We start from the raw sequence: 19885 nt of genomic DNA, 5'->3' as shown, positions 1-19885 counted from the left end.
CAGATCACCCCTCAATCACATAAGAACATAGTAAACAGGAGTCTGAATTAGCCAGGCAAGTAATTTATTAGAGACCAAGCATCTGTCTATTCCGGCTGTAAATATATTCGACAATTGGAATATACACAACCCTGTGAAGCAAAGAATTCCAAAATTCACGACTCTCTTAGTGAAGGTATTTTCTCCTCTTCTCAGTTCTAAATGATCAACTCACTTATCCATGTGCCCATATTCTAGATTCCACAGCCAGGCAGAAATAGCCTTTCAGTTTCTATCTTGTCGAGCCCCTTCAGAATTCTGAATGTTTCAATGAGATTGACTCTCACTCTTCTATAGTCCGGAGAACACAGGCCCAATTTATAGAGTTTCTCATTACAGGATGAATTATCCCAAAAGACTGTGCAATTGTTGCAAGATATCTTTATTTTGTATTTCAATCCATTTATAAATTGCCACCTTAATTTTTTGCTGTACCTGCATGTAGCCTGTTAGTATTCCTTGTATGAGCCCATACTTGTCTGTCTGAACATCAATACTTACAAGTTTCACACTTGTTAAAATATATTCTGCTTTTCATATTATACTCAAACTGCCATCTTGTTGCTCACTCAATTAATCTGAATATATCCTTTTATAGACTCTTCACATTTTATCTCACCTAGATTTGCATCTTCAGCAAACTTTAATATATTATTCCAGAAGCCTTCCTGCTCCTCTGATGCTGCTTGGCCTGCTGTGTTCATCCAGCTCTACACCTTGTTACCTTTAATAAATTATTGTCTATCTCTTTGTATAAATCATTAATATAGATTTCAAATAGCAGAAACCCCAACATTGCGGTACTTAACTATTCTTAGCCTGTCAACTGGGAATTGTTCTATTTATATCTACTTTCAGATTCTTGTATGGAGACCAGTCCTACATCTATGCTAATATATCACCAATATTTCCATGAGCCCTGATCGTGTAGGCTGACCTTTCTGCATGGCACCTCATTGACTGCCTTTTGGAAGTTAAATGCACAATACCTCCTGGTTCCTCTGCTAGTGACATTCTCAAAACGCACTATTACATTTGTGAAAAGTCATTTCCTTTCCATAAAAAGAATTAATTTGTTCTTACATTACTGTGCTTTTCAAAATGAATTATTAAAACATCTTTAGAAATAGTTCATTTTCTGGATCACTCTGGCAGGCTAACTAGTCTGGTACATTCTCTCTCTCTCTCTCTCTCTCTCTCTCTCTCTCCCTCTCTCTGTCTTCTCACTCTCTCTGTCTTCTCTCTCTCTCTGTCTTCTCTCTCTCTCTCTGTCTTCTCTCTCTCTCTGTCTTTCTTCCCCCCACTTTCTTAAAGCATTATTACATTTGCCAACTTTCAAGAACCACTCCAAGACATCGACTCGCTCTAAAGTTTCAGAACTTGTAGGATGAAGCCAACATGTCCTACAGATTTTTCAGGTTTGAGTCACACAGGATCAGAATTGTTACAGTACAGAAGGTGGCCATTCAGCCTGTCATGTTTGCACCAGTTATTCAAATGAGCATCATCACTTGGTGCCAATTTTCTGCTTTTACACCATACCCTTGCATCCCACTTACAAATCATCATCAAATGCCCTCTTGAAGTCCTTTAAGTTACTCCAGCACTTTTTCTCTGCTGATATTAATTACTCGAATTTCTTCAAACTTATCAACCCCAGGTTTACCCTTTAATTTTGATATGTAATTTATGTCTTCTATTGTAAAGACTATTTTCAACTTAACAATAACAACTTATGTTCATATTGTGTACTTACTATAATAAACTGTCCCAAGGCACTTCATCACGAAACAAAATATGACACTGATGCATTTAAGGAAATATTGGATTAAATCATAAGAGGTAGATTTTTAAGGAGGGTCTCAAAGGAAGGAAGCAAGGTGAAGGGCTCCAGGGAGGTAATTCTAAAACTTAGGACCTCATGGCTCTATACTTTTGTCAAGCAAATAATTAATTAATCTAATATCAAGCACTGATCTAAAAGCAGTTTAAAAGATGTGCTAGCAAAATAAATTGCAAACATTTCCAGGTCAGGCAATTGTATGTCATTACAACTTCTATCAACTGCAATCTCCAGCATTCATTACTCACGACTGTCTGCCGATTCAGTAGGTTCAGACTCCCCCTCAGAATCAGAATAGAAAGGTTTTTCCACCTTCTCCTTTCTCTTCTCTCGGTTACTGGGTTTAGTCCATTCTGAAACCTGGAAGTAAGGAATTAAATAAAGATTCATCCATTCAGCACAAAGTGGAGTGGGGAATCAAACCATAAGGCAGGCAGCAGTTTTGGTTCAGGATGAGATAGAGAGATTTGGAGGCTTGTCTTGTAAATTTTAACTCTGAGGGTCCACTGTTAAATCCATTATTGGTTTGTAGATGGGCACAGACAGTGAACGGTGCACAAGACGGCAGTGAATACAACATTGCATTTCTACCAAATGCTGTTAAGCATGTCCACTTGGTGTATTGTCAATTCTCAAGATGTCTGTGCAAAAGGCCTTAGCAACATGCATGCAAGAGGACACACAAATCATACACAAATCACACAAGGCCCATGCTCCCCACCCCAGGACACATGTGTTATAATTAGGTCCAACGCATAAAAATTAACCAGTCTTTCCATGTGTAACAAATTCAGTGTAATAATGTCCATCTTGATTGACAAGAACACAAGATTTGGAAAGAGAAGGAGGCCATTTGGTCTCTTGAGCCTGCTCCTCCATTCAATAAGATCATGACTGATTAAATTGTGGTCTCAATTCCACTTTCTGGCTTGGCTCCATAAATTCTCACTCTCTTGTCAATCAAAATTCTAGCCTAATTTAGCCTTGAATATATTTAATGAACACTATTCTCAGGTGAAATGAACACAAAAGAAATCTTTCCCATCTCCATTCTAAATGGGAGACTCCTTGGCTGAATCTTATTTTGTTTTGGCTAAGACTGAATCGTATTTAGATTTTTGGAGGTTTTTTCACATTGAAGCCAAGTGAGTTTTCTCACTGTATCTTGCCAAACTCACTACATTAATTACCTACTACACTCCTATGGCATCCCTTAGATCTGATTTCTACCTCATTTTACCATATGCTGTTCTCAGAGTAGCCTGCCACTCAACGTATACCTGCCAAAGACTGGCAACCCTTGTGTCCAAACCTAGACTTTAAAAGACCTAGCATTCTAAAGTTGCACTGCATGTCGAAGGACAGAGTCAGAACATGGGAGAGAAGAAAAGATGGCACCACTATTCTTCAATAGGGACTTATTTGTCCTGACAGACAGGGGGGTAGAAAGGAGAGGAGTTCTCTTCCAGAAGATCAGCAAGGATGTCACGCCAAGATGCTGTCAGCTTGGTCTGTGGTCACAACTAGGGTACTGCCACTTCCAGGCTACAGAAGAACAGCCAGCAGTACTGCAAAAAAGTAAATGGCTCTCCCACTCCACTGGGGCTAATACCACACTCCTCTTAGCTACCTCACTGTTAGGTGTAGAGAGTGTAGGAGCATAGGTTGGTGAGCACCGCTATATGATAGCATTTCAGCTGGTTAAAGAAGAAATGTCCCGGGCTGCTGGCGCTTAGAGGTCTGACAGGTACCAAGCTCAAAGAAGGAGATGCACCTGTGGTGTTGGCAAACAAAGACTTCATCAAAATGCACAGGGCACAGCAGCTGCAGCAGACAGGCACCTGGAATGCAGTGGGCATTTCAAATGCACATCCAAGTGTTTTTTAAAGGTTGTAAGACAACAACTATCGTCCCAAGCAGTGCAAATCAGATCCCCACCACCCTCTGGGGGAATTATGTTTCCTCAAATCTGCTCTAAACCTCCTGCCTTCCAACTTACAATTATGACCCCTCGTTTAATTACCCTTCAACTAAGGCAAACAGCTGCTTTCTATTCACAGATAGTAGGATGCTATTCACTCTTTCCATGCCCCTCATTATCATATGCATCTTTATCAGGTCCCCACTCAACCTTCTCTGTTCCAAAGAAAACTACCTGAGTTTATCCAGCCTCTCTTCATAGCTAAAATGCTCTACCCTTGTCAACACCCTGGTGAATCTCTTCTGCACCTCCTCCAGTATAATCACATCCTTCGAGCAGAGCAGAGATCAGAACTCTCTCCAGTTGTGGCCTTGCCAAACTTCTGTATAGCTCCAACATAACCTCCCTGTTCTTCTGAACTACACTCAAGTGATTAAGGCAAGTCAGGAGCACAAAAGCTGACGTTTCGGGCCTAGACCCTTCATCAGAGAGGGGGATGGGGGGAGGGAACTGGAATAAATAGGGAGAGAGGGGGAGGCGGACCGAAGATGGAGAGTAAAGAAGATAGGTGGAGAGGGTGTAGGTGGGGAGGTAGGGAGGGGATAGGTCAGTCCAGGGAAGACGGACAGGTCAAAGAGGTGGGATGAGGTTAGTAGGTAGCTGGGGGTGCGGCTTGGGGTGGGAGGAAGGGATGGGTGAGAGGAAGAACCGGTTAGGGAGGCAGAGACAGGTTGGACTGGTTTTGGGATGCAGTGGGTGGGGGGGAAGAGCTGGGCTGGTTGTGTGGTGCAGTGGGGGGAGGGGATGAACTGGGCTGGTTTAGGGATGCAGTAGGGGAAGGGGAGATTTTGAAACTGGTGAAGTCCACATTGATACCATATGGCTGCAGGGTTCCCAGGCGGAATATGAGTTGCTGTTCCTGCAACCTTCGGGTGGCATCATTGTGGCAGTGCAGGAGGCCCATGATGGACATGTCATCAAGAGAATGGGAGGGGGAGTGGAAATGGTTTGCGACTGGGAGGTGCAGTTGTTTGTTGCGAACTGAGCGGAGGTGTTCTGCAAAGCGGTCCCCAAGCCTCCGCTTGGTTTCCCCAATGTAGAGGAAGCCGCACCGGGTACAGTGGATGCAGTATACCACATTGGCAGATGTGCAGGTGAACCTCTGCTTAATGTGGAATGTCATCTTGGGGCCTGGGATGGGGGTGAGGGAGGAGGTGTGGGGACAAGTGTAGCATTTCCTGCGGTTACAGGGGAAGGTGCCGGGTGTGGTGGGGTTGGAGGGCAGTGTGGAGCGAACAAGGGAGTCACGGAGAGAGTGGTCTCTCCGGAAAGCAGACAGGGGAGGGGATGGAAAAATGTCTTGGGTGGTGGGGTCGGATTGTAAATGGCGGAAGTGTCGGAGGATAATGCGTTGTATCCGGAGGTTGGTAGGGTGGTGTGTGAGAACGAGGGGGATCCTCTTGGGGCGGTTGTGGCGGGGGCGGGGTGTGAGGGATGTGTCGCGGGAAATGCGGGAGACGTGGTCAAGGGCGTTCTCGATCACGAGAAGGGCGGAGGCTTGGGGACCGCTTTGCAGAACACCTCCGCTCAGTTCGCAACAAACAACTGCACCTCCCAGTCGCAAACCATTTCCACTCCCCCTCCCATTCTCTTGATGACATGTCCATCATGGGCCTCCTGCACTGCCACAATGATGCCACCCGAAGGTTGCAGGAACAGCAACTCATATTCCGCCTGGGAACCCTGCAGCCATATGGTATCAATGTGGACTTCACCAGTTTCAAAATCTCCCCTTCCCCTACTGCATCCCTAAACCAGCCCAGTTCATCCCCTCCCCCCACTGCACCACACAACCAGCCCAGCTCTTCCCCCCCACCCACTGCATCCCAAAACCAGTCCAACCTGTCTCTGCCTCCCTAACCGGTTCTTCCTCTCACCCATCCCTTCCTCCCACCCCAAGCCGCACCCCCAGCTACCTACTAACCTCATCCCACCTCTTTGACCTGTCCGTCTTCCCTGGACTGACCTATCCCCTCCCTACCTCCCCACCTACACCCTCTCCACCTATCTTCTTTACTCTCCATCTTCGGTCCGCCTCCCCCTCTCTCCCTATTTATTCCAGTTCCCTCCCCCCATCCCCCTCTCTGATGAAGGGTCTAGGCCCGAAACGTCAGCTTTTGTGCTCCTGAGATGCTGCTTGGCCTGCTGTGTTCATCCAGCCTCACATTTTATTATCTTGGAATTTCCAGCATCTGCAGTTCCCATTATCTCTGATTAAGGCAAGTGTCTTGAATATCTTCTTAACTATCCTTTTAGTCTGCCCTGCCACCTTCAGCAAATTGTGAACAAACACCCCAAGATCCCTCTGTTCCTCTGAGCTTCATAATCCTCTTGCCATTCATTGAGTATTCCCTTATCTTGTTACTTTGTTCAAAGTGCACCACCGCATACTTATCAGGGTTAAATTTCATCTGCAATTGATCTATCCATCTGACCAATCGTTTATATCCTTTTGTAACCAAAGACCTCACTATCAGCCACTTGACCAATCCGCATGTCATCCAAAAACTTAGTTAACATCTTATTATGCCAGAATCCCAGGCTGATGGGTACCTCCATGGACAGCAGTGACAACTACTCCCCTAAGACTTTGAGAAATGGCTGCTTGCTTAACATAGTGTGTTTGCTGCTTAAGCTGATGCAACATGGAGCAGATGTGAAATTTACATGACACATTGCGAGTTATGCTCCCCCTTGACTGAAAACAGCTGACCAGCAAGGTAAATCATCAGAAACAGGCAAAAACAGAAGTTGCAAGGGAAACTCAGCAGGACTGGCAGGAATTGTAGAGAGAAAACTGCTTATTGTGCCACTGCACTAATTGGCACTGCATGGCAAGACAAGGCATTCCAGCAGCTGCTAAATGAGCAAGTACTAGGAGAGCAAACGAACAGCCTTGACATGTAAACTGGACTAATCCATGAGTTGGTGCTTCTGTCTGTACTCAAAGTGCTCTTGCTGCAGCCTCCCAATACTCATTGTCAGTATGTACTGCAGTGCAAATTTGTGCTTCCAGAATGCTCTGTTAGTGATCCGAGAGGTTGTGTGTGTGTGTGTGTGTGTGTGTGTGAGAGACAAAAAGTGAGCTGCTTTTTGGCCATTTGCTACATACAGATTGTTTGCAGCAAACAGAAAGCTGAATCCATCAAGTATGTGTTCTGATTTCCATGTTGAATCTCTAAGGTTTTAGAGTAGATTTGTAGCTCAGGTTGTGGATGTTGTGGTTGGTTGGTTCACCAAGCTAGTTCATTGCTGTTCTGCAGACCTTTCATTACCGTGATGGGTAACATCAACAGTGCAGCCTCTGATGAAGTGCCGTTGTATTTTCCTGCCTAGTTTCTAAACTCTGTAGCCTGTTGAGCTGGGTTACCTCACTTGCGGTTTTCCTTCGCAATGGAGTGTATATGGGGTCGAATTCTATGTGTCTGTTGATGGCTTTCTTTGTGGAGTACCAGACTTCTAGGTACTCCCGTGCCTGTCTCTACTTTGTTTTTCCCAGGGTTTTGGTGTTGTCCCAATCGAATTGGTGGTTCTCCTTATCCACGAGGATAGAGATGAGGGAGCGTTGGTCGTGTCTTTCTGTAGCCAATTGGTGTTCGTGTACCCTTGTTGTTAATTTCCTTCCTGTTTGTCGAATGTAGGGTTTGTCACAATCTCTGCAGGGAATCTTGCAGATGAATTGGTCCTGTCCATAGTGGGTAGTGGGTCTTTGGTTCGGTTGAGCAGTTGTCATAGGGTTGATGTGTGCTACTCTGATGCCCAATGGTTGTAGGAGTGTTGTGGTTTGTTCTGATGTGTTCCTGATGTAAGGTAGTGTGATGAGTGTGTTGGGGCGTGTAGTATCTTTCTGGGTATTGTTCGTGTAATAGGCATCTTCTGACCCAATCTTTTGGATATCCATTGTCCTTGAATACCTGGAAGTGATATTCTTCTTCTTCTCAGCGTAGTTCTGTGTTGCTGCAGAGTGTTGTTGCCTGTTTAAGTAATATTCTCATGCAGCTTTGTTTGTATGTGTTATGATGGTTACTGTTGAAGTTCAGTACTTGTTCAATGAGTGTGACTTTTCTGTGTACTTTTGTTTAGAATTCCCCATTTGTCTTGCACTCTACCATGACATCCAGGTATGGGAGCTGTTTGTTCTTCTCCTCCTCTCTGGTGAACTTGATTCCAGTGAGGGTATTGTTTATGAGTTTGTGTGTCTCCTCTCGTTTGGTCCGTTTAATAATGACAAAGGTGTTGTCCACGTAGTGTATCTATAGTTTTTGTTGGATTAGTGGAATGGCCATACTTTCCAGTCTTTGCATCACCGCCTTGGCTATTAGTCCAGAGATAGGTGATTCCATGGGTGTCCCGTTGATCTGTTCATATGTTTGGCCGGTGAAAGTGAAGTGGGGAGTGAGGCATAGGTCCAGTAGCTTCAGTATGTTGTCTGTGGAGACGGTTTCACTGGGATTTTGTTCTTATTCTAGTAGTGCTGTCATTGTTTCCCTTGCTAATGGTATGTCCATTGATGTGAGTAGGGCAGTGACGTCAAAGTCTGGCAAACACCACATCGACAAACAGGAAAGAAAATAACAACAAGGGTACAGGAACACTATGTTCTATTCAGAGAATGGTTGGGGAATTGAATGCATTGCCATCAACAAACACATAGAACTTGACCCCATACACTCTCCATTTGTGAAGGAAAACCGGAAATGAGGTAATCCAGCTCACAGGCTCCAGAGTTTAAAATCCAGGCGGGAAAATACAACAGCGTTTCATCGGAGGCTGCACTGACGATGTTACCCAGCAGGGTAGCAGATCAACAACGAAGTAGCTCAACGAGCCAACCAATCACAACATGTTGAATCTGCCTGAAGTCGATTTTGTTTAATGAGTTTGTTAATATGGGAGTCTGAATATTAATAAAATAAATTGTGCTATCGATAAGAGCATTTGACAAGCAATATTCACAGGCAATTGGTAACTGTCCTTGTTTACCTTGTCTCAACCTGTCATGATATTGTTCAGCTGTATCAAATCTCCCCTAAATTTCCTTTGAGTGGTTCATATGTGGAATGAACTGCCAGGGAAAGCGGTAGATGCAGGTACATCAGTGCTAATTTCCAACCATTCACAGTTTATTTACCAATTATTAATCAATGAAACCAAAGATTTTAAAAATTCTAATATCGTTCATCTAGAGAACAGAAAAGTTAGTGAAGTGGCTTAGTGGTTAGCACTGCTGCCTCATAGTACCAGGGAACAGTTCAGGCAACAGTCTGTGTGGAGTTTGGCTATGCTCCCTATGTCTGCTCTGATTTCCTCCCACACTCCAAAGATGTGCAGGTTAGGTGTCTCAGGATATGTAAATTAGGTGGATTAGCCACGGAAAATAGAGGATTACAGGGATAGGACAGGGTGAGTCTGGGTGGGATGCTCTTTGGAGAGTTGGTGTACTTGTTGGGCCAAATGGCCGCTTTCCACACTGTACAGACTCTATGATAACTTCTTCATTAAGACTTCCGTTAACCAACATGGAAAAAAGTGGTTGGGTCATATTTGTCACTATATTTGACAAAGTGTAGGAACTGCACGCAGCTCACCCAGTAACGTGTATACAGTGTTGGAACTGCATGCAGCTCACCCAGTAACGTGTATACAGTGTAGGAACCAAGAGAAGCAGGTGGTGGATATTAATTATATTTGAGCACAGAAGAATAGGTTATGGCCGCCTTGTGATGCAATGGTAGTGTCCCTACCTCTAAGCCAGGAAACTGGATTCAAGTCTGACTTGCTCCAGAGATCTGTAACAGGTTGACTGGGAACTATCCATATTGAAGTAAGGAGTGGCTGTGAGTGTGACATTGAGCGTGAGATGAGAATCCCAAGACTGACGAAATCTATAAACTCCCTCCACAAAGAAAAGCTGCCTGTCTTGGTCTCTATCTCACTGCTTGGCATGGAATCTACAGCTGAATGTAGTCCCAAAGCATTTACATGAATAAACATAAGATATTCGCTGTACCAGGAAACCAAATGGGCATCATGTCAGTGAGGCAGAGCAGTGGATTTCAAGAAGTGAATTTCTGGCCACTGGAGGGTTCTTGAGGCAGTCCAGAGGCTGGCCCAATCATACCATAGACAACCTGCATGATGTAATAAGCCAGAACTCTCATCCTGAACACTCACAATTCATTTGAGATACAAGATACAACCAACACAGTTCTCATGAACACAGCATAAACTATCATAAGCACAAACTACGTAGCTTTTTTGAACAAGATTTAAGTTTACACTGAAAATGGTCAGAGACTGAAACGCTATCAGGGGGTGCTGGAAAAAAATATGTTGGGGCATTTAAGGGACTTTTACACAAGCACGTGAATATGAAAAGAGTGAAGAACTATGGTTTAAGGGCAGGCAGAAGGGATTAATTTAATTTGGCATCATGATTGGCACAACATTGTGGGCCGAAGGGGCTGTTCCTGTGCTGTACAGTTCTATGTTCCAATCAATGCTCTTTGTCAAATGGCCACTCTCAGTTTCAAAGCCTCTTCTTACCCAACCTTAACAGATGATATCAAAGCAGAAAGAAATAACAGATAACAGACCATTTTCCCTCAATTACCCAAGGACTAACCAAGCTGGTCAGAGAAGAATTCTAATTAGAGACAAAAAAACTGCAAATGCTGGAATCCAAGGTAGATAAACAGGAGGCTGGGAGAACACAGCAAGCTAGGCAGCATCTGGGGGAAGGGAGAAGTCAATGTTTCAGGTACTCCTCTGAAAGATAATACACAAAATGTTGACTTCTCCTTTCCCCCAGATGTTGCCTGGCTTGCTGTGTTCTTCCAGCCTCCTGTTTATCTATGTTGGATTCCAGCATCTGCAGTTTTTTTAACTTTAGAATTCTTCTCTGACCAGCTTGGTTAGTTCTTGTAGTAATTGTGATAGAGCAGAAGAAGCTGAAGTTGGGAGCAAATGTGCATTCACATCTAACATGGTTTCTCATAAGAAGAGTTGGCAATAACAACAATTAGTCAATGCTGATGCCAGTGTAACATATGAAACAAGCCAGAAACGACCATAATGCTTTATTTTGGTGTGGTCAGCAGGATTTATGTAGCTAAATTGCACAGGATTTAGCAATTTAGGAGATGGGCCAAAGCACTTTGCTTTAGAGCAGAAGTACTGCCTAATATGATGACTAACACTGTAGTTAACATGGTCCAATGGACTCAATATTTAGGTGATCTCAATCGATATGTCCATTTAATGCAACAGATATTGCCAAGTGATAAGCCTGAGGTTAAAAAATGATTATAACTAGATTTTGCTGACTGGTAGTTTGATGTGGCAATGGATGGGTTGTGTGTTGTCATCCCTCTGAACAAGAATGAGGCTTGCTCACAGCAAGAACCTGCCAGTGCAGTCTTTTAACATAAGGAGGTTGATGCACTGCAGCTATCATGTAGTTCTGGCTAACCAGGAAACATTCATGCTCTTTCCACCTGCCATATCAGAAAGATTTATGAATTGATAATCAATCTGGGCCATCTTCCTTTGTTTGTAAGTTCTGAGATGGGGCTTAAACCTGAAACTCTGAGTCCAGAGATGGGGATGCCACTAACTGCGACACAGGACTGTTATATCAAGCAGCACTTTCTGTGAATACCCGAGTAAATGAATAATCACTGATCCCTTGATATAAAAACACACAGCACGGCAAACAACACACCCACACCTCTTTCCAGTCTCCCAGCAATCCGATTCGCATCTCCACCTCCATGGTTGCTTCCTCCTGCAGGCAGTATTGTAGAGGACACTCCCGATCAGACAACTAGAATCCAACAAACTGCAGAGCGACAGCACTGCAATTACTCCCCATTCCCACCCACTTCCTTTTGACTGTCCTTTGGCCAGTGTTGTGATTACTAACCTATGTTCTCCCTTTTTCTGGGCTAATTACTAATCTGTATTCCTAATCTTTTTAGCCTGGAGCCTTTAAGACTTCACTATTTGACCCATCAAACCTACTCCATCATCAATTAGCCTCCTAAATATTCTGTGATTGTTGAGGAATCAATCATTTGTGTTTAGTTCTAAAAGGACTAAGAATTGTCTAGGATACGGATTAGGGTTACTAATTAACAGCATTACTTTAAAACATTCAGGCCCACAGTTACCCAATTCTCATTAAAGTCTTCAGATCTAATTGCTGGGGTTTGACTTGGTTCAATGCTTCTATTTTTATGATACCACTGATCAGGGTGGATAAAGCAAATTTTATCAGATAGAGGATGGAGCCATTTAGTTTGATGGAGTTTGTATGTTCTCCCTGTGTCTGCATGGGTTTTGTCTGGGTGATCCGGATTCCTCCTACAGTCCAAAGATGTGCACGTTAGGTGGATTGGCCATGCTAAATTGTACATAGTGTCCAGGAATGTACAGGCTACTTCTGTTAGCCATGGGAAATGCAGGGTTATAGGGTAGGAAGTGGGGCTGGGTGGAATGCCAGTTGGAGGGTCAATATGAACTTGGTGGACCGAATGGCCTGCTCCCACACTGTAGGGTTTATAGAATATGGCTTTTTAGGATTTAGTCTATTATTCTGAGTACTTGAAGTTGAGACAGTGGAATTTTTCCAATATCGTAGAGAAGTCAGAAAAAGGCCTTGTGTTTTGATATCTGTTGATCAACTTAAAACTAAAATAAAGAATAAAAAAAACTTGCATTCATTTAGCATTTTTCATGGCAACTATACATCTCAAAGCACTTTACAGCTATTGAAATACTTTTTGAAGGGTAGTCACATTTCTAATGCAGGAAATACAGCAGCCAATTTGAGCACAGCAAGCTCCCACAGTGTGTAACAATGATGAGATAATGTGTTCTTTTCTCAAGTAGGTTGGTTGCACATTGGCCAAGACACCAGGCAGAGCTCCCCAGGCTCTTATTCAAAATACTACCATAGGTTACTGGGTCAATATCCTGGAATCCTGCCCTATGAAAGTACAACGGCTGTACCCGCAGAACAACTGCAGCAGTTCAAGAAGGTAGGTCACCATCACCTTCACATACGAAATTATTGACGTGCAACAAATGCTGGTCTCACCAGAGATCCCCAAATCTTGTGAATGACTTTTTAAAAATCTCTAGCATTCATCTTTGAGGGCAGACAGGCCCTCAATGTAATGTCTCAACCAAAAGATTGACTTCCAACTGTGCAGCACTTCCTCAGTGCTGTAATGGAGTGTCAGTTTTGATTCTTATGCTCAAGTGGGATATGCATCCACATCCTCATGATTCAGAGGCAAGCATGCTATCAAAGCCACAGCACACATTCAGAGGGCACCATTCACAACTTAAACAATTAAAATACTATAGAGCACTGGACGGGATAAACTATCAGGTCTGGGGACACTGTTAACTGACTGAGGACGAGTCTGATTAAAATCAGGAACAAAAGCAAAGTTGTTGGAAAAGCTCAGCAGGTTTGGCAGCACCTCTGAAGTTAGAAACAGAGTTAACATTTTGGGTCTAGTCACCCTTCCTCAGGTCACCGGATCTGAAAGTTAACTCTGTTTTTTCCTTCACAGATGCTGCCAGACCTACTGAGCTTTTCCAGCAACTTTGTTTTTGTTCCTGATTTACAGCATCCACAGTTCTTTCATTTTTTATTCTGACTAAAATCAGACCTGTTACACTTCTCCACGCAGAGACTAATGGGAAGAGATCACCATCGTTTCAATAATAGAACACGTGCATTAATGTGATTGTGAAGGAGATGATTTTAATTAAAATGAAGCATGAAGGACATTTTGTAAATTAAAAATGATATCTTTGTCGTTAGAATAAACCAGAGAAAAGGCCAAAACATTGAGGAAACCAGGTCCCTATCAGTAAAGCAGCATTAAAAGATCATAATAATACGATAAGAAATAGGAACAGGAGTAGGTCATTCGGCTCTTCAAGTCTGTTCCATTATTCAATAGGATTGTGGCTGATCCGATATTTGTTATGTACATTTTCCGGCCTTTTCCCATGACCCTTGATTTCCCTACTGATCAAAAATCTATCTATCTCAGCCTTAAATATTCATAAAGACTCTGTCCCCACAGCTCTCTGTGGCAAGGCATTCCAAGATTCATACCCCACCAAAAGTAGAAAATGCTTCCCTTCGCAAATTGGTTCGCCTTTATTTATTTATTTTTCTTTATTCATTCATGGGATGAGGGCATCGCTGGCCAGGCAGCATTTACGCCCATCCCTCATTGCCCAGAGGGCAGTTAAGAGTCAACCACATTGCTGGGTCTAGAGTCACACATAGCCCAGACTAGGTAAGCATGGCAGTTTCCTTCCCTAAAGGACATAAGTGAACCAGATGGATTTTTCTGACAATTGACAATTGGATTCACAGTCATATTAGATTCTTAAATCCAGATATTTTATTGAATTCAAATTCCACCATCTGCCATTGTGGGATTCAAGCCTGGGTCCCCACAACACTATCTGGCTCTCCAGGTTAATAGTTCGGTGATAATACCACTAGGCCATTGCCTCCCTTGTTCTCTTACAAACTTATAAACAACACCCTCACTGGAATAAAATTCACCAGAGAGGAGGAGAAGAACAAACAGCTCCCGTTCCTGGATGTCATAGTAGAGCGCAAGACAAATAGGGAACTCCTAATGGAAGTACACAGAAAAGCCACACACAGGTACCAGGTACGGAACGTCAGCTGTAACCATCTCAGCATGCGCAAATGAAGCTGCTCGCGAACACTATTTAAACGGGCAACAACACACTGCAGCAACAGAACTATGCCAAGAGAAAGAAGAATACCTCTTCCAGCTTTTCAAGGATAATGGATATCCAAAAAACTGGGTCAGAAGACTACACAAACAACATCAGGAAGATACTACATGCCCCGACGTACTCATCATACTACCCTACATCAGGAACACATTGGAACTAACCACAAGACTCCTACGTCCGCTGGGCATCACAATGGCACACTAGCACACATCAACCCTATGACAACTGCTCACCCGAACTAAAGACCCACTCCCTGCCATGGACAGGACCAATGTCATCTACAAGATCCCCTGCAGAGACTGTGAGAAATGCTATATGGGATAAACGGGAAGGAAACTAACAACAAGGGTATACGAACACCAACTGGCTACAAAAAGACAAGAATGTTCACTCATCTCAATCCACATGGATAAGGAGAATCACCAATTCGACTGGGGCAACACCAAAACCCTGGGACAAGCTAAGCAGAGACAGGCATGGGAATTCCTAGTAGCCTGGCACTCCATGAAGAAAGCCATTAATAAACACACAGAACTCGATCTCATATACACTCCACTACAAAGGAAAACTGGAAATGAGGCAATCCCACTCAATGGACTCCAGACTTTAAAAGTCAGGCAGGAAAACACACTGACACTTCATCGGAGTCTACACTGATGATGTTACTCAGCACGGTAATGAAACGTTTGTGGAACAACAAACCAGCTCGGCAAGCCAACCAATTTCATCATCCACAACCTGAGCAACAAGTCTACTTCAAAACCTTAGAGACTATACCCTCTGGTTCTAGACTCTCTGATGAGGGGAAACATCCTCTCAACATTTACCCTGTCAAGCTTCATAAGAATCCTATGCCTCAAAGAGATCTTTTATTCTTTTAAATTGCAGAATAAAGTCCCAATCTGTTTAACTTTTGCTCATAAAATAATCTCTCCATTCCAGGGATCATCCCAGTGATCCTTCTCTTAACTGCCTCCAACGAAATGATATCTTTTGTTAAGGGGACCAAAACTGCTCACAGTAGTCTGGATGTCATCTCACCAGCACCTTGTACAGTGGCAGTAAGGCTTCCCTATTCTTATACTCCAACTTCATTGAAATAAGGGCCAACATTCCACTAGCCTTCCTGATTATCTGCTGCAACCATATGCTAGCTTTCTGTATTCCATACACAAGCACCCCCAAGTACTTTTGTGATACAGCTTTCTGCAGTTTGGCTCATTTAACTAATATTCTGTTTTCTTGTTCTCCCTTCGAAAAGCATTTTCCCTGATTTTGTTTGATTTACTTTTTCCCATTTACTTAACCTATCAATGTCTCCCTGTAAACCGTTTGTATCCCTCTCAAATCTGCCTTTCCTCCTATTTTAGTGTCATCTCCAAATCTGGCTATAGTACATTTAATTCTATCTTCCAAGTCATTAATATTCTTCCAAGTCATATTGTAAACAGTTGCATTCCCAGCACTGATCCCTGTTGAGCCCCACTATCACAGATTGCCAACCTGAAAAAGAACATTTAACCCCACTCACTGTTTCACTGAGCTCATTTCATTAATATATTCTCTCTTAGTTCCTGTATCAGCATTCTGACTATTTTTTGCATCTCTTCCAGTCTGTTGAATACATCACTTAATAAAGAATTTAAAACTGTTCCCTTTTTCCAAAATTTTATCTAACCAAGATGAGATCAGGGGACCGCTTTGCAGAACACCTCCGCTCAGTTCGCAACAAACAACTGCACCTCCCAGTCGCAAACCATTTCCACTCCCCCTCCCATTCTCTTGATGACATGTCCATCATGGGCCTCCTGCACTGCCACAATGATGCCACCCGAAGGTTGCAGGAACAGCAACTCATATTCCGCCTGGGAACCCTGCAGCCATATGGTATCAATGTGGACTTCACCAGTTTCAAAATCTCCCCTTCCCCCACTGCATCCCTAAACCAGCCCAGTTCATCCCCTCCCCCCACTGCACCACACAACCAGCCCAGCTCTTCCCCCCCCACCCACTGCATCCCAAAACCAGTCCAACCTGTCTCTGCCTACCTAACCGGTTCTTCCTCTCACCCATCCCTTCCTCCCACCCCAAGCCGCACCCCCAGCTACCTACTAACCTCATCCCACCTCCTTGACCTGTCCGTCTTCCCTGGACTGACCTATCCCCTCCCTACCTCCCCACCTACACCCTCTCCACCTATCTTCTTTACTCTCCATCTTCGGTCCGCCTCCCCCTCTCTCCCTATTTATTCCAGTTCCCTCCCCCCATCCCCCTCTCTGATGAAGGGTCTAGGCCCGAAACGTCAGCTTTTGTGCTCCTGAGATGCTGCTTGGCCTGCTGTGTTCATCCAGCCTCACATTTTATTATCTTGGAATCTCCAGCATCTGCAGTTCCCATTATCTCAAATATAACATTTCTGTTTTTCAATTCTCTCCTTCCAGAAATGAACCTCAATGCTTTACTCAAAAGCTCTCAATTTGCTTAATTCTATTTGCCTGCATTGGTTACATTACTCTTAAAAAACCAGACAAAAAGTTGTCAATCTCAGTTTTGAGATTTTCAATTGATCCCCTCAACCTCTTATTGGAGCAAGAAATGTCCGATTTTACACTAACCCTTTGTGTAAAGAACCATTTCCTGACAACATCCCTGAATGCCCTGGCTCTAATTCTAGAATTCTAACTTTGTTCTGGACTCCTGATCAGAGGTAATAGTTAACCAACTCTCTCCATCTGCTACGACCTGATGAAAACAATCTCCAACAGTCTCACCTCCCATTTTCTCCCCAGACAATAGTTGGAGTTAAAATATGAGGCAGAAATATGCCATGTTCAATACTTTCACTACTCCTTAGTGCTTACAAATACTTCTTTAAATCAGACACAGCCAACGTGTATGTACTGCATGACACATGGCTGATTTGATAAAGACATTAATCACCTTTGACGATGCCCTTGTGCACCCCTACCTCAGCTCACTGGCTGCTGAAACCTTCATCCAGGCCTTCATTACCTCTAGACTTGTATTTTCCAATCCACTCCTGGTCAATCTCTCACTGAATTAGGTTTATTGTTACATGTAGTCACAAGTACAGTGAAAAGTTTACAAATTGCCACTTATGGCACCTTTTTTGTTACAAAGATACCTAGGTACAGAATCTTGGTAAAAAGCGGAAACATAGAGAAAACAAAGTTTAAAAAGTTAAATATTACAGTCCTTCTTACTGAAAATTAGAAAAACAAAGTATCACAGTTAACAGTTCAACAACATAGTCTATATGCCTCTAACTGCTCTGGGCTCGCACTCCTCACAAGGGCTTGACATTCCCTGCTCCGGTTGCCTCATTGCTCATTCTGTATATATTTGAGATAATTAAAAACCTCACTGAACCCCATTCACCAATCATCCCTATGCTCACTGACCAACACTGGCTCCTTGTCAAGTAATGTCATGATTTTAAAATTCTCATCCCTATTTTCATATCTATCCATGGTCTCATTTCTATCTCTGTTGCTTCAGCCTCAAAGTCCTTTGTGAAATCTGGATTCGTCTAATGCTGGCTTTTAGAGCATCCTTGATTTTAATTGGTCCACCACTGGTGGCTGCACCTGCTGTTGCCTGGGCCACAATCTTAGGAATTCCCTGTAAAACCCTTCCATTTCTCTGTTCCCATAGAAGATTCCACGTTGGTCACTTGCCAGAATCTCCTGTTTTGCAACTTGGTGGCAGTTCTTTAAAAATTCATTCATGGGACATATTCATCACTGCCAGTATTTATTACCTGTCCACAGTTGCCCTTGAAAGGTGATAGTGATCTGCCTTCGTGAACCTAGGATATTTACAGCAGGGGATTCAATGATAATAATGCATTAAATGTCAAGGGGCAATGGTTAAATTACCTCTTATTGGAGTCAGTCATTGCTTGGTATTTGTTTGTGTGAATTTACTTGCCACTTTTTGGCACAAGCCTGGATGTTGTCCAGGTCTTACTGCATTTGGACATAGGTTGCTTTAGAATCTCAGGAGTTGTGAATGGAGCTGAACTTTGTGCAATCATTAACGAATGTCCCTAGTTCTGACTTTAGGATGGAAGGGAGGTAATTGATGGAGCAGCTGAAGATGGTTCTGTTTAGTGATTCTGTTGTGAACCACCTTGTTTTACTGCATTAGAAGTGCTGTATAAATGCAAGGGGATATTTGTATGGATAGTTGTCCTATATTTTGCTGAGCCTTGTCCATTACCTCCACATTGCGGACAGAGGGGTCAGGGGCAGACTCAGGCCAATCAGGGAGCTCCTGGTAGCCTCCAGCTTTGCTGTTCAGCAGGTGGGACAATGAGCCGAGCTGAAAATGATCCCGATCTGTGAGAAAGGCAAATCACAAAATTATAAAACTGTCTCTGAACTGCCTGACACCCTAAGAGCCCAACTCACATTTAATCCTGACCTTCTCGACAGAGAAAAAACAAGCTAAACTACTCAACATAACTCACGACCACTTAATTCAAATGATCTGATGATTAAAATGTTTTTTAACTATGTACCGCGCACATTGTTAAAAATCTGAACCATTACTGAACAGAGTGACATGTTTCAGTCATGGAATGTTCACATTACTGCCAATCTCTAATTGCCCTTGGGAAGGTGGTGGTGAGCTGCCTTCTTGAACTGCTGGAATCATGTGATCTAGGGACAGCCACAGTAGTATTAGGAAAGAAATACCAGAATTTTAACACAGTGTTAGCGATGACATAGTTGAATGGTGACATAGTTCCAATTCAAGATGGTGTGTGGCTTGGAGGGGAACTTGCAAGTGTTAGTGTACCTAATCATCTGCCGCTCTTGTCCATTTAGATGATACAAGTCATGATTTTTGGAGGTGTTGTTGGAGGACCCTGCGTGAGTTGCTGCAGTAGATGTTGCAGTTGATAAACACTGCTGCTGCTGTGCATTAGTGGTGATGAAAGTGAAATTTAAAGATGGAGGCCAGGATATGAATCAAGTGAGCTGTTTTATCTTTGTTGGTGTTGAATTTCTTGAGTGTTGTAGAAGCTGCACCAAGTGGAGAGATTTCATCACACTCCTGACTTGTGCCTTGTATACTGTGGACAGGCATTGAAGGGACAGGAGACAAGTTATTCACCACATGATTCCCAGCCTTTGATCTGCTCAGTATTTATATGGCTAGTCCAGTTCAGCTTTGGTCAGTGGTAATCCCCA

General features: G+C 43.3%; 1 protein-coding gene across 7 annotated transcripts in view; it reads right to left on the bottom strand.

Annotated features, from left to right (window-relative positions):
* LOC125446744 (AP-3 complex subunit beta-2) overlaps positions 1-19885 on the bottom strand; it is a 199705-nt gene that overhangs the window by 56921 nt on the left and 122899 nt on the right. For all 7 annotated transcript variants that reach the window (XM_059640069.1, XM_059640072.1, XM_059640070.1 and 4 more), the window contains exons 17-18: positions 18909-19027; positions 2131-2242 (exon numbers count right to left, since the gene is read on the bottom strand). In XM_059640069.1, the coding sequence (XP_059496052.1) occupies positions 2131-2242; positions 18909-19027 (231 nt within the window). The remainder of the gene's footprint in view (positions 1-2130; positions 2243-18908; positions 19028-19885) is intronic.

The sequence above is a fragment of the Stegostoma tigrinum genome, chromosome 36 (genome assembly GCF_030684315.1).
Source record: "Stegostoma tigrinum isolate sSteTig4 chromosome 36, sSteTig4.hap1, whole genome shotgun sequence".
NCBI lineage: Eukaryota > Metazoa > Chordata > Chondrichthyes > Orectolobiformes > Stegostomatidae > Stegostoma > Stegostoma tigrinum.
The sequence above is the reverse complement of the archived record's forward strand: the minus strand, read 5'-3'. Positions and strand labels throughout refer to the sequence as shown.